Source organism: Salmo salar, chromosome 16 (genome assembly GCF_965601325.2).
Source record: "Salmo salar chromosome 16, fSalSal1, whole genome shotgun sequence".
Classification (NCBI taxonomy): Eukaryota; Metazoa; Chordata; class Actinopteri; order Salmoniformes; family Salmonidae; genus Salmo; species Salmo salar.
Genome location: NC_138306.1, coordinates 76,734,982 through 76,757,500, shown reverse-complemented (window position 1 = coordinate 76,757,500; position 22,519 = coordinate 76,734,982). Strand labels below are relative to the sequence as shown.

The 22,519-nt window shown below is 45.6% G+C and overlaps 2 protein-coding genes across 4 annotated transcripts in view; one reads left to right on the top strand and one right to left on the bottom strand.

The window, feature by feature from the left end:
• LOC106574727 (chloride intracellular channel protein 4) overlaps positions 1-5,064 on the bottom strand; it is a 13,120-nt gene extending 8,056 nt beyond the window's left edge. The window contains exon 1 of the mRNA XM_014150742.3: positions 1,089-5,064. Coding sequence (XP_014006217.2) covers positions 1,089-4,733 — 3,645 coding nt within the window. The 5' untranslated portion in view covers positions 4,734-5,064. The remainder of the gene's footprint in view (positions 1-1,088) is intronic.
• Positions 5,065-6,169: 1,105 nt separating this feature from the next.
• On the top strand, positions 6,170-21,937 carry LOC106574721 (calcipressin-1). 3 transcript variants are annotated; one of them, XM_045697851.2, is made up of 4 exons: positions 6,170-6,613; positions 19,324-19,497; positions 19,916-20,075; positions 20,278-21,937. In XM_045697851.2, the coding sequence occupies exons 1-4, from the start codon at positions 6,491-6,493 to the stop codon at positions 20,466-20,468; spliced, it is 648 nt and encodes a 215-aa protein (XP_045553807.1). In that variant the 5' UTR covers positions 6,170-6,490; the 3' UTR covers positions 20,469-21,937. The 3 variants fall into 3 exon arrangements, with proteins under 3 accessions (XP_045553807.1, XP_082819088.1, XP_014006211.1); XM_082962962.1 differs by lacking the exon at positions 6,170-6,613 and adding an exon at positions 8,661-8,680; XM_014150736.3 differs by lacking the exon at positions 6,170-6,613 and adding an exon at positions 17,334-18,009.
• The last annotated feature ends 582 nt before the right edge of the window (positions 21,938-22,519 follow it).

The following is a 22,519-nucleotide window of genomic DNA, read 5'->3' as shown; positions in this document are numbered from 1 at the left end:
CAGGGCCAAACAGTGTCTTTATTACGACGTAAATTAAGTTACCTGCTAACTTCTCCCTTCCAGTATATTTTCTAGGCCCAGATCTGAAGCGAAGCCAGTATCATTGTATGTTGCCATGTTGCTACACTCAGTGGTAAAGAAGAACAGGCCACAGAAAGTAGGCTAATGATAACAACAACGGCCTCTCCCTCTCAACGACTCCCGACAGGCGGCCATTTCAAGTTGTCAAATCGCATTACTTTAAACCAGCTAGAGGAGAATCAACCACAACAACAGAACAATGTCTGGGGCTTTGACCGGACAGTGTCTGAGCTAGCCTTTATGACCAACTGAACATGACCATAGACCAGACACTAATATAATTAGCCACTAAGTAGCTAAGATAAGATAAAAGGTGGGCTAGGGCTAGTGGCTGGCATGGGTTTTCCTATGATGCTAGCTAGCACGCTACATGTAGCCGCATTTGTAATCTATAGAACAGGATGACAGGAAAGTTCCATTACGAGCTAAGTAGATCATTCTCGAGGATTCCGAAACACTGATTTGATTACCAGATGAGAGAGGGAGACAGATAGAGAGAGAGAAAGAAGGAAGAGAAGGGGTGGGTCTGTATTGTTGTGACATGTGGACAGATACATCTTGTAGCCGTTACCTGAATAGAAGCTACACTTGACTTTAAACACATGCTAAACTATATCCTGCCACAAGTGGAGTTGCCAATACACGGAGACAATGGCTGAGAGATCTATACATTTTAGACCACACCCTTCAGTGTTCTTCAGCCCTGGTCCTGAGCACCCACAGGATGTGCAGGGTAACACACCCAATTCAGGTAATCAGCTGATCGATACAGCCTGTAGCTCTACAGGACCAGGGAGCACTGGGGTCTGTTCAGGAAGATGCAACATAACAGAACTTTCAGATATAAATTCACTGTGTACTACACAGGGTGTATTGTAGATAGAACACATGTGATTGCCTGTCGTCTAAAAAAAGGGAATTGTGTCAGCTTTATTCATCATTCATGTCTATCTGCAATGTTCTTAATGTCATAGCTAACACATAGTTAACCGTTGGTGCTACTGTACCTTGACATAGAGGGAGATCTCGTACTCCTGGGGCTCCGGACTGTCCCTGTCTTCCCCGTGAGGAGTTGGGCTCTGCAGCCTCACAGACTTCTTTGGCGTCTTCTCCTCCCCCTGCGCCTCCTTCTCTTTCTTCACCTCTGTCCTCTGGTGCATGAACGTGGGCACCTCGTCCATGACCACCACCTTCTTCTTCTCTTTCTTCACCTCTGTCCTCTGGTGCATGAACGTGGGCACCTCGTCCATGACCACCACCTTCTTCTTCTTTTTCTTCACCGGCTCCTCTCTCCTCTTCGGGGAAAGTACCTCCTCTTTGAGCACCGACTTCAGCTCCTTTATCCAGTCCTCCCTCCTCCCGGGGGTCTGTGCTTCCTCTGGGGACAACTTCTTAATCCCGTCCTCCTTCCGCCCAGGGGTCTGCGCCTCCTCTGGAGACAACTTCTTAATCCAGTCCTCCCTCCTCCCGGGGGTCTGTGCCTCCTCTGGGGCCTTCTTGATCCAGTCATCGCTCCTTCTGCGGGTCTGCACCTCCTCTGGGGCCTCCTTCTTGGCCCAGTCCTCCCTCCTCCAGGGGGTCTGTGCCTCCTCTGGGGCCGCCTTCTTGTTCAAGTCGTTGCTCCCTCTGCGGGTCTGCGCTTCTTCTGGGGCCGCCTTCTTGTTCCAGTCGTTGCTCCCTCTGCGGGTCTGCTCCTCCTCTGGGGCTGCCTTCTTGTTCCAGTCGTTGCTCCCTCTGCGGGTCTGCACCTCCTCTGGGGCCACCTTCTTGTTCCAGTCGTTGCTCCCTCTGCGGGTCTGCGCCTCCTCTGGGGCCACCTTCTTGTTCCAGTCGTTGCTCCCTCTGCGGGTCTGCTCCTCCTCTGGGGCTGCCTTCTTGTTCCAGTCGTTGCTCCCTCTGCGGGTCTGCGCCTCCTCTGGGGCCACCTTCTTGTTCCAGTCGTTGCTCCCTCTGCGGGTCTGCGCCTCCTCTGGGGCCACCTTCTTGTTCCAGTCATTGCTCCCTCTGCGGGTCTGCACCTCCTCTGGGGCCGCCTTCTTGATCCAGTCATTGCTCCCTCTGCGAGTCTGCACCTCCTCTGGGGCCACCTTCTTGTTCCAGTCGTTGCTCCCTCTGCGAGTCTGCACCTCCTCTGGGGCCTCCTTCTTGATCCAGTCATTGCTCCCTCTGCGAGTCTGCACCTCCTCTGGGGCCACCTTCTTGTTCCAGTCGTTGCTCCTTCTGTTGGTCTGTACCTCCTCTGGGGCTGCCTTCTTGATCCAGTCATTGCTCCCTCTGCGGGTCTGCGCCTCCTCTGGGGCCACCTTCTTGTTCCAGTCGTTGCTCCCTCTGCGGGTCTGCACCTCCTCTGGGGCCTCCTTCTTGATCCAGTCGTTGCTCCCTCTGCGGGGTGTCACCCTATCTCTTTTTACTGTCGCCTCCTCTTTCATTTCTGCTTGTCTCAGCCTTGTGGGAGATAGCAGCATCTCATTCAGGAGTTGTCGTTTCACCTCCTCTGTTCCAGGGAAACCATTCTCTATCCTGGCTTTGCGACCTTTGACCCCTAGCTCCACCTCTTCTTTCTTCTCTTTCCTTCGTTCCTTCGCTGTGTATTCCTTCCCGAACTTTACTGGCTCATCCTTAGTGGCAGGCACTGGCTGTTCTACTCTCTTGCTGCCTCCCTCTAATGCAGATTTAGAATCATCCTCAATGAGATCATCTGGCTCTTCCGCCATCTCAATCGCTCCCTCTGATTGTGAGTCTAGATTATCGTCAATGTTTGTCACTGGCTGTTCCTCCAACTCACCCCCTCCCTCTGCTCCTCCCGTCCCTATCTCTGAGACCGGGACCGGATTATGCATCTCTTCAGCCCCTCCCACCTCTGCAGCTCCGGGCTCATCCAGAATGACCTCTCCTGGCTGTTCTTTCTCCATGTCTCCTCCCTCCTCAAGCTCAAAAGCCTCCTCGACATGCTCTAAATCCTTGTCGTCATCCTCCTGTGTAGCTCCTGCTGCTGAACCCTTGAGTATCTGTACCTGTGGCTGAGCTACAACTTTGCCTTCTTTCTCTTCCCCCTCTTCTCTGGCAGCATTATCAGGCTCCAAAGCCTTTTCCGTCTGTTCCTCCATACCGCCACCTCTTCTCTCTTCCTCTGCTATGTCTACATTATCCTCCTTCTTTTGCTCCTCCTCTACTTTGCTGCCTCCTGTGTCCATCCCTACCACCGCATTATCCCCAACCTGTTGCGGCTCTTCCCTCTCCCCACCACCTCCCTTCACTGCCCTATCACTGTCACCCTCTTCCACCTGTAGCTGCTGTTCTGTCTGTTGTAAACCTCCCTCCTCTTTAGAGCCGTTCTCACCCTCCTGACTCTCATTGGGCTGTATCAGTGGCTGTGCCTTGCTCCCTCCCTCTACCTCAACAGGTGGAGTGACAACATCCTGTGGTTGTTGAGCCGTGGTTGCCTGACTCTTGACGACTCCAAGCTCTATGAAGTCCTTGGTAACGAACAACGGGGGCTGGTGCTCTGTCGCTTGATGCCCCTCCTCTTTTTTCTCTAAAACTGCTTTAGTTGTCTCTCCCTGTTCCTCTGTAACAGGGCTTTTAACCTCCTTTTTTTTCTCTGTACTCTTCTCACTTCCCTGCTGGTTCTCATCCCTCTCTTTTTGTGAAACCTGTCGATTTTTTGCCAATTTATTGTTACTTTCCTCACTCTCTCCTTCATTGTCATTGGCTGGCTGATGTTTAGGCTCCTCTTCCTGTCCTTCCTCCTGCCGTGTCTCTCTGACCACATCACTAGTGGACACAGTTTGACAGTCCTCAGTCACTTGACTCCCGCTTTCATCACTCACTCTCGCCATGCCATCATCATTAGTCACCTGGCTGATGGGCATCTCTGCGTCCTGACCGCCACTCTGCTCTCCCTTCGCTAACTCATCTGTAGTGGATGTGGTTTCTGGCTTTCGACTCTCTGTACACAGCTCTTCTTTACTCTCCACCTCATCATTAGTGGACGGGACTGGCGGTTCTGTTGTCGTCAAACTGACATCGTCGTCTGTCTTCTCTGTCTCATCAACAGGCAAAACGATTTGTGCCTTTTCTGCCTCTGAAGATGTCTCCTCGTCTTTCCTCTCTACCTCATCATTAATGGACTCCGTTTCAGGTAAACTAGGGGGTGGTGGGGGGAGAGGAGGTTCTCTCTCCTCTATTTCTCTCTCTTTGTCCGCCCCTGCTGACTCCTCTCTCTCAGCGGACTTCTCTTCTTCAACAGCCTCTACAGATTTCTCCTGCTCCTCTTCAATTACAACAACTGGCACGGTCCGCTCCCCCTCCCCTTTATCTCCCTCTCTCTTTTCCTGTAAACCAACCTCCTCTTCAATCCCCCTCTCCCCCTCCTCTCCCTCCTTTCCTCCGCTCCCGCTAGCTTGCATCGTCACTTCGAAATGATCAGCTGCACCTTCCCCCTCACCTGTCATCCCAATGTCCTCCATGTCCTCGCCCACCTCCTCCCCCAGTTCTAACACCTCCTCTGCTAGTTCTACATCCTCCTCCTCCTCCTCCTCTTCATCTCGTTGTCTCTGTCTGTCCGGGTCGGTACAGGTTCCTATAGGGCTGTGGATGATGGCTCCATTGGAGAGGTCCGGGCTGAGGCCATTAGGTTCAGACTGAGCCATGGTTACTGGAAGACCAACACACACTGGGAAGGAGTGTGTTCAAGGTTCCAACGAGTATGTGTCCAGGAGTTCAAGCCAAGTTTGAGAAAGTTGGATAAGTGTGTGTTTGTAGGTTCCACGGACGCACACACAGCTTCTAGTTGTCGCTGCCTGGGGCTCCAATCTGTAATTAGTGCCTGTGTACAGTTGGTCAAAGTACAATCTCTTCGCCTCTCTCTCTCTCTCTCTCTCTCTCTCTCTCTCTCTCTCTCTCTCTCTCTCTCCTTCTCCAAAGGATTAGGCTGAGTTTCAGAAGTTGATCCCCCACATGACCAGCCTGCCTCATTTAAATCTGCCCAGAGCCTATATCCCCCCAGCCTAGCTCCAGAGCCTATATCCCCCCAGCCCAGCTCCAGAGCCTATATCCCCCCAGCCCAGCTCCAGAGCCTATACCCCCACAACCATGCCTAGCCCAGCATAGCCCCAGTATCCCACATCCCTCCCCATACCCCAAGCCCCTCTACTCCACTCCAACCCCCATCCATTCAACCACTTCCCTAACAATATCCTCCTCCCAATGGCTGCCTCCATACATGGCTGAACCCCTCCCCCCCCGATCCTAAAACACATCCAACCTGCCACACTTTCCCCAACCCCAAACCATCTTTAACCCCCCTTCTGACCCCTTTGCAGTTTTCAGTTCTCCTTTAACATAACTCATAGGCTGAGCCTCTGCTGAGGTCAGGGAGGATGCACTGAGTTAGCTTTTCAGTAAACCACAGTTGTCCTAGTACAATCCCTTATCCTCTTTCAGGCTTTAGGCAGAGTAGACCTATAAAACCACTGTCTGACAGTCAGAGGTAGACCTACAGGCAGAGGCATTGGAAGGTAAAGGATTGCATTGTTGACCAACTTTAATTATTCACACAAGAGAATTTTGGTACAAAAGGATGAATAACCTTATAAATAATTACTCTTTTTAATTTCATTCTTCGATCTAAACATATTGATGATGCTTCCATCATACTCTTCAAATAAAGAAGAGTCAAATCATCTACTGCTGATTGTAGGCCTTACGTTTTTCAACGTTAGAGGGCAGTATTGCTTTGTCTATGATGGTATTAAATATGATAAAATTGCAGGTCATTTACATATAAATAAATAGACGTCACTTCAATAGACATAAGTATGGCATTTGCAACGAACAGTTCAGGGCAAAATGACAGTGTCTAAAACTCAACACTGACAGTGACAGCTAATGTGCCATCACCTTCAGAGCGTTCCAGTAATTTGCAATGGGGTAAAGCGCTGCGTAGACATCACTGATCTAAAACAGACTGTATGAGTCAAACTCGTTAACATGTCATCTCTTGGACAATCCCGAATTGCAGTGATCAGTGAAGCTGCGTTGCGACAGTTCTAAACCGGAAAATCGCATCAGCTGTTTTTCGTCCCCTTGACGTCATCTCCTTTATTCGATGGGCCACCAGCTCTATAACAGTACTTTCAGTTTTTAGTGTAATATGCATTTTGAATGTAATTTACTGAGAAATATTTGGCCATAAAACAACATAGCTACATTAGTTATTTAACTTTTGCTCATTAATTAATGACGAATCTAAGGAGCTTGCGATGAGATAGTAGCTAAGCGCTTCTGCTAGCTAGCTAGCTGAAAGCTAACGGAGGACCACAGTATATTTAGCTACAGTGACTGCTAGGTCCGAACTGCAAGTTGAAACAACTAACCTGGCGCGATTAGAACAAGTACGGTTCGCAAGATGCAGAAATCAGAGAAGAGCGATGGTGCTGAGGCAACGGTCGATGTGCGGTTTACCGACCTACCCAACGCCCTTATCGCATGCAAAGTAACTGAAGATGTTTTCAATGACCAAACTCTGAAGGTAAGGATGTGTGTTATGGTGGATCAAAGTATTCAACCAAAGCAAGCTTGCATTACATTACAATGGTTCCCTACTAAACAACTTAAACCTGTGTGTGTGTGTGTGTGTGTGTGTGTGTGTGTGTGTGTGTGTGTGTGTGTGTGTGACATACTCATGTTCAATCCAAAGATCGTATTACATTCCACTCCTCCAAAGAATTGGTGTCTTTCTAAAGATGAGTCTTAGGTTGTGTAGTTCCAATCCACCACTCACACCCTTATCACACACATGGAAATGGTTCCCTTCCATCCCCTGCCTGATTCCATAGGGGTTGGAACAGTTCCATCAGCAAGAACATTACAAGATTTTCCCCCATAACAAGACCAGAATACAGGAAGCTTGGAAAAACTGAGGTTCTGTCCTAACTGGGCCAGAATCTCAGAGCTTAGCCAAGGACAGATGGACACAGGCAGAGGTCCTAAGAGTGTTTATTTTACTGCTTCCTTTCCTTGTCTTCTTTCCTTCATGACCACTTAGCTAGCCAATAAGTGAAAGTGATATGGCACAAACATGTCTAGTCATCTCTGCTCCTCTCACCGATCTCTTGTCAGGGGTTTTGGCTGAGGAGGCTGTGACCTCTTTGTCAGTCAGATAAAGGCCACTTGAAGTAGGCTATGTGATAACACGCTGTAATCGGAACAATGGAAAAGTGTGTGTGCTCTAACTAGGCCAGATGTCACTCAGGAGATCCTCCTGAACAACAGCAGGGAGAGAATTGGCAAGCAGGGGCCCTATTCAGTCAAAACCCTTTCTGGACTTTGAGGATATAGCCTAAATCATAAACAAAGATTGGTATCTTTAGTAAAATGCATATCTGGTACATACTCCCATTATCTCAGTCTCTGATAACATCTAGTCTTCCTGAGGTCAGGTGAATGTGTCACAGGGGCTGAGTTATTGCGTTGGAAATCTGACTAATGTATTTTTCAGTGTACACAACATTCTTCCGCTCTGTGTAGGCTAGTCTTTGATTCAGAGAGAGTTTCCATTGGAGCTGGCAGGAAGGAAGGAACAGGAAGGACAGCAGTCATAAGCAGGAAGAGATGAGATTGAAAAGGGGAGAAATTAGAGACTTTGTTCTACGTAGTATTCCCACATCCAAAGACTAGGCCCTATGCCTTGCAATTTGTTTAAAGCAAATAGAGTAAATCCACACACTAGGGCTGTCCCGATAAAAACATTTATATTGGTTGACCGAAAGTCGTCCGTTCTGCATATAGTTGATTTTATTAAAACAAATAGGGTGTCTAAATCGAGGGGAAAAAAACAGGTAAAAAATTGAGTGATCGGAATTTTTAAACATATTTTTCCATATAGACACACTCTATTTGTTTTAATAAAATCAACTATATGCGTTGAGCTTGTCTGATGCTTTAAGCTCACTGTTTGATGAAATAAGACGCAGATGACTCAAGAGGGAGCCAGAGATCAAGATAACCAGAAGAAAAAACCTTAACCTGACCCAACCATCCTCCTGAAGTTGCTGGTAATAGGCTACACAAGGAGTCCACAACCTTTTATCATGAGCAATGCCAGTTTATCTTACAAATTCTACTGATTTGCGTGCTAGTTATGATTTTCAAATGCACTTTTTCATGGAACAGTTTAGAATAACATCTTCGTATCTCAAAATTATTGTCATGTGGTTAATCAAAATTCTATCCAAATCTAAATAAAAATTATACAAACTTAAAAAGCAACTTCTGTTGCCATTGCAACTATGTAAAAATAGCCTAAATAAAGCCAACAAATAAAAACATTGCAGCCTGCAGGTATAAAATATCCTGATAAAAGAAATATAGAACCTGGTTGTTTTCCCCACTAAAACAGTTAGTCACATTGGCTACACATGGCCTGTCTGCAGCGAACTTGAAACATTGTATCAACTATTAACTTGGGTCTGGCCTAGCTCACACTAGCAAACTTGCAACATTGTATAACATATTCTGGGCCCTCAGTTTCCTATGCCAGTGACCTCAGGACAGACACAGCTGTAGGCTATTTGCGCAATGGATAAGAAGTAATCAGGTAGGTCTATTTTATGACGTTTCCACTGGATAAGAGCATGACATTTTTCCCTTTCACGCTGAGTTGTTATCGAAAGGGAGAGAGCTGTAAAGATTTTTCAAATACACTACCAGTCAAAGGTTTTAGAACACCTACTCATTCAAGGGTTTTTCTTTATTTTTACTATTTTCTACATTGTTGAATAATAGTGAAGACATCAAAACTGTGAAATAACACATATGGAATCATGTAGTAATCAAAATAGCCACCCATTGCCTTGATGACAGCTTTGCACACTTTTGGCATTCTCTCAATCAGCTTCGGCTGGAATGCTTTTCCAACAGTCTTGAAGTTCTCACATATGCTGAGCACTTGTTGGCTGCTTTTCCTTCACTCTGCGGTCTGACTCATCCCAAACCATCTCAATTTGGTTGAGGTCGGGAAATTATGGAGGCCAGGTCATCTGATGCAGCACTCCATCACTCTCCTTGGTAAAATAGCCCTTACACAGCCTGGATGTGTGTTGGGTCATTGTTCTGTTGAAAAACAAATTATAGTCCCACTAAGCCCAAACCAGATGAGATGGCATATCGCTGCAGAATGCTGTGGTAGCCATGCTGGGTAAGTGTGCTTTGAATTCCTAAATAAATCACAGACAGTTGCACCAGCAAAGCACCCCCACACGCGTCTCACAAAGAAACGGCGGTTGGAACCCAAAATCTCCAATTTGGACTCCAGACCAAAGGACAGATTTCCACTGGTCTAATGTCTATTGCTCATGTTTCTTAGCCCAAACAAGGCTCATCTTCGTATTGGTGTCCTTTAGTAGTGGTTTCTTTGCAGCAATTTGACCATGAAGGCCTGATTCACACAGGTCTCCTCTGAACAGTTGATGTTGAGATGTGTCTGTTAGTTGACCAGCATTGGACTAGTAACCGAAAGTTAGCAAGATTGAATCCCTGAGCTGACAAGATAAAAATCAGTCGTTCTGCCCCTGAATAAGGCAGTTAACCCATTGTTCCTAGGCTGTCATTGAAAATAAGAATTTGTTCTTAACTGACTTGCCTAGTTAAATAAAGATAAAATAAAAATGAAGCATTTTTTGGGATGCGATTTCTGAGGCTGGTAACTCTAATGAACTTATCCTTTGCAGCAGAGGAAACTCTGGGTCTTCCATTCCTGTGGCGGTCCTCATGAGAGCCAGTTTCATCATAGCGCCTGATGGTTTTTGCGACTGCACTTGAAGAAACTTTAAAAGTTCTTGAAATTTTCCGTATTGACTGAACTTTGTCTTAAAGTAATGATGGACTGTTGTTTCTCTTTGCATATTTGAGCTGTTTTTGCCATAATATGGACATGGTCTTTTACCGAATAGGGTTATCTTCTGTATACCCAATAGAAGTTGACCGTTTATGAGTTTTCACCGCCAATACCGATTATTGGAGGGCCCCAAAAAAGCTGCTACCGATTAATCGGCCGATTTAATAAATAAATAAATAAATAAAGAGAAAGGAAAAAAAAATATATATATATATATATTTTTTTTATTTTATTTGTAATAATGACAATTACAACAATACTGAATGAACACTTATTTTAACTTAATATAATAAAGAAGAAAGCTACCGTTTAAGTTCCTTGCTCAGAACATGAGAACATATGAAAGCTGGTGGTTCCTTTTAACATGAGTCTTCAATATTCCCAGGTAAGAAGTTTTAGGTTGTAGTTATTATAGGAATTATAGGACTATTTATCTCTATACCATTTGTATTTCATATACCTTTGACTATTGGATGTTCTTATAGGCACTTTAGTATTGCCAGTGTAACAGTATAGCTTCCGTCCCTCTCCTCGCCCCTACCTGGGCTCGAACCAGGAACACATCGAAAACAGCCACCCTCGAAGCATCGTTATCCATTGCTCCACAAATGCCGTGGCCCTTGCAGAGCAAGGGGAACAACTAGTTAAAGGTCTCAGAGCGAGAGCTGTCACCGATTGGAACGCTATTAGCGCGCACCCCCTAGCTAGCCATTTCACTTCGGTTACACCAGCCTAATCTCGGGAGTTGATAGGCTTGAAGTCATAAACAGCTCAATGCTTGAAGCACAACGAAGAGCTGCTGGCAAACGCACGAAAGTGCTGTTTGTATGAATGCTTACGAGCCTGCTGCTGCCTACCACCACTCAGTCAGACTGCTCTATCAAATATCAAATCATAGACTTAATTAACATAATAACACACAGAATTACGAGCATTAGGTCATTAATATGGTAAAATCCGGAAACTATCATTTCGAAAACAAAATGTTTATTCTTTCAGTGAAATACGGAACCGTTCCGTATTTTATCTAACGGGGTGGCATCCCTAAGTCTAAATATTGCTGTTACATTGTACAACTTTCAATGTTATGTCATAATTATGTACAATTCTGGCAAATTAATTACGGTCTTTGTTAGGAATAAATGGACTTCACACAGTTCGCAACGAGCCAGGTGGCCCAAACTGCTGCATATACCCTGACTGCTTGCACGGAATGCAAGAGAAGTGACACAATTTCCCTAGTTAAAAGAAAGTCATGTTAGCAGGCAATATTAACTAAATATGCAGGTTTAGAAATATATACTTGTTTATTGATTTTAAAGAAAGGCGTTGATGTTTATGGTTAGGTACACATTGGTGCAACGACAGTGCTTTTTTCGCGAATGCGCTTGTTAAATCATCACCCGTTTGGAGAAGTAGGCTGTGATTCGATGATAAATTAACAGGCACCGCATCGATTATATGTAACGCAGGACACGTTAGATAAACTAGTAATATCATCAACCATGTGTAGTTAACTAGTGATTATGTTAAGGTTGATTGTTTTTTATATGATAAGTTTAATGCTAGCTAGCAACTTACCTTGGCGTCTTGCTGCACTCGCGTAACAGGTAGTCAGCCTGCCACGCAGGCTCCTCGTGGAGTGCAATGTAAGGCAGGTGGTTAGATTGTTGGACTAGTAACCGGAAGGTTGCAAGATTGAATCCCCGAGCTGACAAGGTAAAAATCCGTCGTTCTGCCCCTGAACAAGGCAGTTAACCCACCGTTCCTAGGCCGTCATTGAAAATAAGAATGTGTTTTTAACTGACTTGCCTAGTTAAATAAAGGTATAAAAAAAAAGGAATCGGCCACAATCGGTGTCCAAAAATGCCGATTACAGATTGTTATGAAAACTTGAAATCGGCCCTAATTAATCGGCCATTCCGATTAACCTGTTGAGGACAGACGTTCCGCCTGCGGAACCCCTAGCCAACAGCCAATGGCATCGCACGGCGCGAAATACAAAACCAACTAAAATACCTCAATTCAATTTTCTCAAACAATCAACTATTTTACACCATTTTAAAGATAAGACTCTCATTAATCTAACCACATTGTCCGATTTCAAAAAGGCTTTACAGCGAAGGCAAAACATTAGATTATGTTAAGAGAGTACATAGACACAAATAATCACACAGCCATTTTCCAAGCAAGCATATATGTCACATAAACCAAAACCACAGCTAAATGCAGCACTAACCTTTGATGATCTTCATCAGATGACAATCCTAGGACATTGTTATACAATACATGCATGTTTTGTTCAATCAAGTTCATATTTATATCAAAAAACAGCTTTTTACATTACCATGTGATGTTCAGAACTAGCATACCCACCGAAAACTTCCAGTGAATTTACTAAATTACTCATGATAAACGTTGACAAAATACATAACAATTATTTTAAGAATTATAGATACAGAACTCCTTTATGCAATCGCTATGTCCGATTTTAAAATAGCTTTTCGGCGAAAGCACATTTTGCAATATTCTGAGTACATAGCTCAGCCATCACAGCTAGCTATTTTGACATCCACCAACTTCGGGGTCACCTAAACTCAGAATTACTATTAGAAAAATTTGATTACCTTTGCTGTTCTTCATCAGAATGCACTCCCAGGACTTCTACTTCAACAACAAATGTTGTTTTGGTTCCAAATAATCCATAGTTATATCCAAATACCTCAGTTTTGTTTGTGCATTCAGGTCACTATCCGCATTTCGTGACCAAAAAATTCAAAATATTCCATTACCGTACTTAGAAGCATGTCAAACGCTGTTTAAAATCAATTTTTATGCTATTTTTCTCATAAAATAGCGATAATATTCCAACTGGGCAATGTTGTATTCATTCAAAGGCTGAAAGAAAAAAATGGAGAAGTCTTGTGACCGCGCATCTCCAGTCTCACTGTCCCCAGGCTGACCACTTACAAACTCTGCTGCTGTACTTTGCCCAGAGACAGCAGACACCCCATTCCACTTTCTGGCGGCTTTAGAGAGCCAATGGAAGCCTTAGAAAGTGTCACGTTACAGCACAGATGCTGTAATGTCGATAGAGATGCAACAGAAGGACAACAAATTGTCAGACAGGGCACTTCCTGTATGGAATCTTCTCAGCTTTTGGCCTGCCATATGAGTTCTGTTATACTCACAGACACCATTCAAACAGTTTTAGAAACTTTAGTGTTTTCTATCCAAATCTACTAATTATATGCATATTCTAGTTTCTGGGCAGGAGTAGTAACCAGATTAAATCGGGTACGTTTTTTATCCGGCCGTGAAAATACTGCCCCCTATCCCAAAGAAGTTAATCGGTCGGCCTCTAATAGCCACCCTACCTTGTCACAACACAACTGATTGGCTCAAATGCATTAAGAAAGAAATTCCACAAATTAACTTTTAAGAAGACACACCTGTTAATTGAAATGCATTCCAGGTGACTACCTCATGAAGCTGGTTGAGAGAATGCCAAGAATGTGCAAAGCTGTCATCAAGGCAAAGGGTGGCTAAAATAGATTTCTTTAACACTTTTTTGGTTACTACATGATTTGTGTTATTTCATAGTTTTGATGTCTTCGCTCTTATTCTACAATGTAGAAAATAGTAAAAATGAAGAAAAACCCTTGAATGAGTAGATGTTCTAAAACTTTTGACCGGTTGTCATTCTCAATGAATGTAAAAACAGACTTTGTTTGCTTACTGTTTTAGGTGAAGAAAACATTACTTTGAGAAGCTCCACAGCTCATTAGTGGTGGTGCATTAAGCCAATCAGAAATACAATCATATCCCCAAATGGGCACATTTATATGCCTACATTTGCACATAGGCCAGGTAGCATATAGGCCTACTTCAATGCATAATCAGGTGCGCGTCCTTACTCAACATTGACAGGAGCGCTCCAAACAAAGGAGAAAAGGAAAAACTTGGCCTCGGTCGACCATCAACCAGTCAACTAATTGGGGTCAGCCCTACCACACACTGTTGCTTTGTTTATGAGAACTAAGTGTCAACTCACCATGGGTCTACTACAGACCACTATGGGCCATACAAACAGTACTGTTGTGAGTAACGGCAAACAGAAGTCAATGCTGGTTGGAATTTACACATTGTTTAACATAGAGGCCTGTCTGGTGTGGTGACATTGGTGAATAGTGTCGGATTCAGCTGAAATGTATTTTCCTACTGATGGCCTCTTCCATGGAAGGGAGGGGGCAGAAACAGTGAGACAGGTGATCAAACCAGAACAGCTGGTCAAGCCACACACACACACGCACACACACACACGCACACACACACACACACACACACACACACACACACACACACACACACACACACACACACACACACACACACACACACACACACACACACACACACACACACACACACACACACAGAGAGAGATCAATGATTAAATAATCAATTGGGCTTAGAAGGAAGTGAAACAGGGTAAAGGTCATAAAAACTTGACTGTTTGGAATAAAAGTGTTTTTCTTTTCAGAGGGTCACGTCCTTTAAGGAGCTTTGAGTCAGCTGAGAGATCATGTGACGGAATATTCCGCTGTGTGCATCAACACTGTGTTCTCCTTTAGGAATGTTTGACAAAGACACACAACGTTTCCATCCTATTCAGATATCCATCTAGTTTTAAGACCCATCCCTGCCCTTAATCCGGTAAACTGTCCTGTCCAAATCAAAATGGCTTCCCTCCTGCAGTAAGGGTCACACAATATTACAACAGGACATTTTAATACAGGTCACCACCAGGGACTGGCCACACACGTGACACCCCAGAGGTTACCTAATGTAAACTGTGACCTGTACTGTCTTACTGTACTCACTGAGGGATTTGCGTGGTAGAGATATTTGATTCACAAAGCCTCAGGCCTGGAGAGAGAACAGAGCAGGTAGTGTGTGTAGTGTGTGTGTTCTTGCACGCTAGTACCAGACTGCAGCTGGTAGGCTTAAAGCTACATGATGTAACTTTTCTGGGCAATTTACCAAATTCACATATAAATGTGAGTTATAGATCTGCCATTCTCATTGAATGCAAGTCTAAGAAGCAGTATATCTGTTCTATGTGTGCTATTTCTATTCTTCCCGTTCTTATGTTTTGTTTTCGCGTCTTTTACTTTCAGTTTTGTACACTAGCTTCAAACAGCTGCAAATTCAATATTTTTGTTTATAGAAAATATATTTCACAGCGGTTTAGATGGTACAATGATTCTCTACACTTGTTTTGTCACAAACTGAAATTAGGCGAACAATTTAGAATTTTAGCAACCAGGAAATGGTGGAGAGATTTCTGCATATTGCACCTTCAGTACTCTGCCTGAGTACAACCTCTGTGCACTTGTCTCTCTCTACGATGTGCTGGGGGGACAGAATCTCTTTGTTGTCTAGTCTTTGATGTGAAGGTGTGCGTGCGTGCATGCGTCTGTGCTGTCTGGTTTCCGGTGCTCTTCATAACTATCAGTGACACTTTGGTCTTTCCTGCTGTTTCTGCCACTCAGATCAGACAATGGTGGAGTGTTCTAGAATATACAACCAGTTCTGAGGTTCCACCTGTCACTGTCTGAGGTCACACTCTGTTGTTCTAGGTTCTGTCTTCTAGCCGACTGGCTTGTCAGTCACAGCAAACGGCTAGTATGATTGGTTACTCACTACCTTTCATGTAGCAGCAGCTGGAGACAACATCTCAGACAAGAGTTGATTATCTCTGCATGCAGAATACAAGTAGTGTTGTCAAAAAGTGTCAGTCGAGTGTCCAGACACAATACCTCTATGCTGTTAACTTGCATGTAGGCCTGTGGGTGTAGTCTTGAGAAAATGGATGTGTAGGCTAGTTTTTAAAGTTCGTGGGTGTTGTATGGAAACATGTGCCTCCCCTCCTCTTCCTCCCTGCAGAGCAGCTGAGGTTTAATGTGAGTGTTTGTGTTTGTTCTTGTTAAACATCTCCAGACCTCTGTCCCACCGTGTGTGTGTGTGTGTGTGTGTGTGTGTGTGTGTGTGTGTGTGTGTGTGTGTGTGTGTGTGTGTGTGTGTGTGTGTGTGTGTGTGTGTGTGTGTGTGTGTGTGTGTGTGTGTGTGTGGGACGGTGTACGTGTGTGTGTTAACCATCTCCAGACCTTTGTCCTACCCTGTTAGTTAGTCTCACACACACCCACACTTACTCTTTCAGAGACACTTTGCATAACACTCATTGTGGGGGGTGGGGCATTTTTTCCATCCTCTGTTTTGGTTTCATATTCCTATTTTCCATTCCCTCACTGGAACATTTGCTTTCTAACACACACACACACACACACACACACACACACACACACACACACACACACACACACACACACACACACAGATTGTCACTATACTACTAACACACAAACAAGTGTATACTACATTTAGCACATACATTATAGACACACATGCTTAGCCTTTACTTTAGTCTCTCTCTCTCATCCATTTTTCCTCTCACAGCACCTCAGTGCTATTAATACCACTCTCATACAAGCTTCTGTGTTATCAAGCCTCCAGCCGCATACTTTCCATAAGAACCAGTTCTCCTTCATCTCTCTCTCTTCTTCCCTTACTCTCCACACAGACCTCTGTTTTTCAGGCTGTCTCTCTCCCTTTCTCTCATATACTCTGTGTTTCTGCCACCTCTCTCTTTTAGTCCATCTCTCTCTCTCGTCTGTGTCTCTCTCTCTCTCTCTCTCTCTCTCTCTCTCTCTCTCTCTCTCTCTCTCTCTCTCTCCCTCTCTCTCTCTCTCTCTCTCTCTCTCTCTCTCTCTCCTCTCCCCCCCCGTCTGTGTCTCTCTGTAGTGAAGCTCTCGGGCGTATTTATACCCAGAATGACGTGTGTTTTCCACGACTGACGCTCAGCAGGCCAGAGTCAAGTGCCCCGATAAGCTGATTCAGTGTGTGTGTGGCTTTATTGTGTCAGAGTCATGGACTCAGTTTCTGATTTGCACATATTTTCCATTCACAACTAAGCAACAGATTTGTCATATATTTTGTGTGTTGTGTGAGTGAGAGAGAGAGAGAAGAGTGAAGAGATTAACACTTCAGTCTACTAAGGCTTGATTTCGTTATTTTCCAGTCCTCTGTCTCTCTCTCTCTCTCGTCTCACTGCCTCTCTAATTAGTCAGCGAAGGAGAGCGGGAGGGACTATGTCTGAGGGGGGGATGGAGGGAGGAGAGAAAGGAAGGACACACCCCCTGTGTCAGCGGGTTGGCTGGGAGTGAATGAACCATGGAACGAAGGAAGAGAAGAGAGAGAGGGAGGGGCTGTGGTGTACGTCAGTAGTTGTGACTCTCATATAAGTGGCTGCAGAGGCAGAGAGAGCTAGAGACCAGACAGAAAGAAGGCTGAATTATATGAGACTTTTACAAATGCAGCCCCTAGTCTCGTTGGAATGTTCTATAGCCTAGACGGAGGACTGTTTTCAGCTGTCGTGTAGCTGCCTGTCTCTGTCCTACAGACCTCACTGCCAAGGGTGGAACCTGAGAGCTATCGCTAACGTTGCTAACTCTGGACCTGGGCTAGCTGCTCAGTAGCTATCTGGTTCCGGCTTGGACGTCACTGGACATTTTTGTTTGGTTCTTCATTTGGCCAGGACTGCAGGCTTTTGCAGCTCTCTTAGTGGGGTGTGGACTGTACAGACAGAGAGAGAGAAGAGAAAAGGGGAATTTGAAGAGGGTAATAGAAGAGGAGGAAGTAAGGGAAACGGGAAAAATAAGGGTTATTTTTTTTTTGTGGGAACGAGATCTCCCTCAACCCTCACGCTGGGGAAGGCGGCGCAACCCCCCCACACCTGTCATCTTCATCCCGGCCCCTCCTCACAAACTCTGACCTCCCGCATTATCAGGTGGAAAGGCCTCTGCCTCCCTGCCCTTCCCATCATGCACCTCAAGACCATCAAGTGTAACGCCTTCTGCCTGGTTGCTTCGGTGACCAACCAGGAAGTGTTTGACAGGCCTGAGTCCCGGGTAAGAAGGCTTTATATGTCGCCTCTGATCTGTCTCCTAAAACTGATCTAAGGTCAGATTCTGTAGCCTTTGAGGTCCATTTCCCAGTGGTTGTAATGGTTAGGTAATCTGTTCCTAGATCTGCTTTAGACGAATGAGATGCAGCGGTCCTCATGGTCTGAGCTGAGCTCCTATCAGACCGCTGTCACACTGGGTCTTTCTTTAGCGACGGACCCCCGACGCTCACCAAGGCCAGGCACGCACAAGTTGAGCAGGGTTGCCATGACAACCGGGCAGTGTTCCTCATTTTAAGGGGATAGTTTAGTCAAGCATTTTGCAGCAGCTATTTTTAGAAGGGCGGGGGCGGGTAACGTTAGCCCTGAAAGACTGAAGATATGAAACGAGGTTGGTGACAGGGTTTTCAGGAAAGGTAACAAGTCTTCATACACTTGATAAATTTGCCTTTCAAATCACCATGCATTTGCCTTTATAGGGTTTGGTTTTATTGTCATTGTGCCTGGACTGGTCTAGGGTTTTTATTTTTTACCCCTTTTTCTCCCCAATTGTGGGGTATCCAATTGTCCCATCGCTGCAACTCCTGTACGGACTCAGGAGAGGCGAAGGTCGAGAGCCGTGCGTCTTGACACAATGCCCGGTTAACCCGGAAGCCAGCCGCACCGATGTGTCGGAGGAAACACCGTACAACTGGCGACCGTGTCAGCGTGCATGCGCCCGGCCCGCCACAGGAGTCACTAAAGCGTGATGGGACAAGGACATCTCGACCGGCCAAACCCTCCCATAACCCGGACAATTGTGCGCCGCCTCATGGGTCTCCCAGTCGCGGCCGGCTGCGGCACAGCCTGGGATCAAACCCGGGTCTGTACTAACGCCTCTAGCATTGCGATGCAGTGTCCTAGACCGCTGAGCCCCTTGGTCTTGGGCTTTTTGTTGGGCTTCTCTCCCACTGCTGGTTCTCTCCCTGGCCACAGTCCCATAACTGTAGTTAATGTTAGTTAGACTATTATTATCAGTGGGATCATGGTGACTGAGCAGTTTTGAGAAGCATAGCCTATTTCTGGGTAAACAGACGATTATGTATTTAATGTATTACATCATCCCATTACTAATGCTGTGTGGCAACATCACTATCGAACTCACTTGTACTGTACCGTCTCTCTCGCCCTCTCTTTCTCTCTCGCCCTCTCACCCTCTCTTTCTGTTTCGCCCTCTCTCTCACCCTCTCTCTCGCCCTCTCACCCCCCCCTCACCCTCTTCTCTCTTCTCTCTCGCCCTCTCTCCCTCTCTCTCCTCTCTCTTCTCTCTCTCCTCCTATAGGCCAGTTTTGAGTCTCTGTTCCGCTCCTTCGACCCGGACGTAAACTTCCAGTTCTTTAAGAGTTTCCGGCGTGTGAGAATCAACTTCAGCGATGCACTGGCCGCCGCTGAGGCGCGGCTTCGACTGCACAAGAGCGACTTCAACGGCAAAGAGATGCGCCTCTACTTCGCACAGGTACACGACTTCTGTACATCACCCAATGCCCCCATAATTTCAGTAACTTTTGGTAGTGGAAATATGCTTTACATTACAAATACTAGCTCCCGAGTGGCGCAGCGGTCTAAGCACTGCATCACAGCGCTGGAGGCGTCACTACAGACCCGGGTTCGATCCCGGGCTCTATTGCCGTGATCGGGAGTCCCATAGGGCGGCACACAATTGGCCCAGCATCGTCCGGGTTAGAGGAGGGTTTGGCCGGGTGGGCTTTACAAGTAGGCCGTCATTGTAAATAAGAATTTGTTCTAAATTGACTTGCCTCGTTAAATAAAGGTTAAAAAAAAAAATTAAAAACGTGTTCATCACTATTTGGTTTAGCACTGATTGATTCCATTGATCTACATTGAGCCTCTTCCCCCCCCCGTCTGCCCTGCAGTCCGTCCTCATAGGCAGTCCCCGCCTGGAGCCCCCTAAACCAGACAAACAGTTCCTGATCTCCCCCCCAGCCTCGCCACCGGTGGGGTGGCAGCAGGCCCCGGACGCCGTGCCCGTCATCAACTACGACCTTCTCTGTGCCATCTCCAAACTAGGGCCAGGTACAACACACACACACACACACACACACACACACACACACTTGCTACAATGAGGATGGGAACCTAAAATTAGAATTAGTTAAAATTAGAATTGATTTTAATTCAATATGATGGAATTACAGTAGCTGTCCTTTGTATTGCCATCAGTTTGATTGTGTCCAGTCCTACAGTGTTAACGGTCCTCTCTCCAACTCTAAATTAGGTGAGAAGTACGAGCTGCACACCGGCACCCCCACCACCCCCAGCGTAGTGGTCCACGTGTGTGAGAACGAGCAGGACAGCTCGGGGGGCGAAGACGACACAGAAGGAAGCACCAGCAGCAGCAACCGCCCCCCTCGCCCCAAAATCATCCAGACACGGCGTCCGGACATCACCCCCGGCGTCATGCAGTGAGCGGCAGAGAGAGGGGGCGCTCTAACATCCTCCACAAAGCATGTCTCCCACATCTGCCTCTCAGAAGTCAATGACAACCTGGCCCTGGGAGGATGCTGTTGGGACATGTAATACATCCTCTCTAACACTAGGGGGAGTCGCCTCTCAAAGCCCTGCCTTTTCATGAAGAGAGAGAGAGAGAGAGAGAAAGGAAAAGAGAGCGAGAGACATTCATCTCTTATCATTTCATATTTAATTTTTCTTTCGTCCTCCATTTGGAACAATATTAGACACTTGAGAAAAAGAGAAGTAGATAGAGAATAAAGAGCAAGGGATGTTTTGAATATTTTTGCTGTAAAAAAAAATGTTTTACTTCCTCATTTGCTTTGTATATGTTCATGGTCAGGCATGGTAGTGTGAGAGAGAGATGTTGTAGTCCTCTCTAGAGAGACACCGGGGGATCAACTTTCTTTGGATTCATTGTGACTTGTAATTCAGAACCCTGTAACAAACCCTGTCTATAGACTCATTTCCTACTGTGTACTGGATCCATCATTTTCCTGTCTGTAAGATGTGTGCGCATGCTGCAGTGGAGGCTGGCTCATAGTAATGGCTGAAACGGCGCGAATGGAATGGCGTCAAACTATGCGTTTGATGTATTTGATACCATTCCACCTATTGCGCTCCAGTCATTACCACGAGCCCGTCCTCCCAATTAAAGTGCCGCCAATCACCTGTGGCATGCTGCCATCACTAGCTCAGCGATTTACAATGTTTCACTCATCGAGGAGTACAAATTACATTCTATTTGAATACATCACAATAGACCTAATTATTATTATTCATGAATATTCTAATTCCTAATGGTCTCTACTCCAGGCCTAACATTTGTAAACAGAACACTTCAGAGTTACTTTCTTAGCAAATGAACCTGTCAAGGAGGGAATTCTATGAAAGGGACTTATTGTTCAATAACGTCTCCAATAATGACTCATCTGCTTCCATAGCATTGATGTTACTGTATGTTAATACAAGCTCCCCTCCTAGTTCATCCTCCTTTGATTGACAGAAATGTCTGCCATATCCCGCTGATCACACGGGGCAGGGATGACTGCCTGCATGGGTCTTCATAGCTTACTGCACATCTTCCTGGCCTGTATGGCTTGTCTCACTTGACTTACACTGCTATTTTGGGGCCGACTGGGGGCCATTAGGGCTCTGAACTGCAGTTACTGTAGGAGGGTTGGTTGTGGCGCTGCTGTCAGAGAGGGGGGGGGGTTCATAGGTTGTAGTGGAAGGCTTGTGTAGATGCACTGTGAAATGTTTAATGCATGCGCCATCACAGCACATCTGGAATGAAGTTATCCACCCCAGCGGTTTGCATTAGTCATTTAGCTACTTTTGTACTCTGAACTATTGAGATTCATTATTATACTTTCAATAATAATCTAGTGAGTTATCATGTAATAAAGACTTCACTGCTAAAGTCATGTGAATGTGTGGTTTGTTTTAATTATGTGGTGCTTTATTTTCATCAAATGTTCAACATAGTACTTGCCTGTCTGGAGCCACTTCACATTCTGGCCATTTGGTGGCACTTCGCTGCCTCCCTATGGTGACAGTTGGATGTGCACCCTTTCAAACTATCACAAGTTAAAGTTTTGTCACAGGTGTAACCGATGTGAAATGGCTAGTTAGTTAGCGGTGGTGCGCCCTAATAGCATTTCAATCAGTGACGTCACTTGCTCTGAGACTTGAAGTAGGGTTTCCCCTTGCGTTGCAAGGGCCGCGGCTGGGTAACGATGCTTTGTGGGTGTCAGTTGTTGATGTGTGCAAGGGTCCCTGGTTCGAGCCCGGGTTGGGGCGAAGAGAGGGACGGAACCTACACTGTTGCACAGGCACAAAAGTACAGTGAAATGCTTAACTTGTAAGCTCTTCCCAACATCAAAATAACTAATAATTGTTTAAGAAAAACATCAGAAATAAGAGGAAGCTATATAAACAGGGTCAGTGCCAATACCAAATTTACAATGTGCAGGGAACCGAGCCATGTACAGTAACTAAGCCACTAA

Excerpts from the sequence above, each read along its gene's own strand:
- LOC106574721 (XM_045697851.2), top strand. The coding sequence starts at position 6,491 with ATGCAGAAATCAGAGAAGAGCGATGGTGCTGAGGCAACGGTCGATGTG. Across the intron at positions 6,614-19,323 it reads TCAATGACCAAACTCTGAAG|GCCAGTTTTGAGTCTCTGTT; the intron begins GTAAGGATGTGT and ends CTCCTCCTATAG. Across the intron at positions 20,076-20,277 it reads CATCTCCAAACTAGGGCCAG|GTGAGAAGTACGAGCTGCAC; the intron begins GTACAACACACA and ends ACTCTAAATTAG.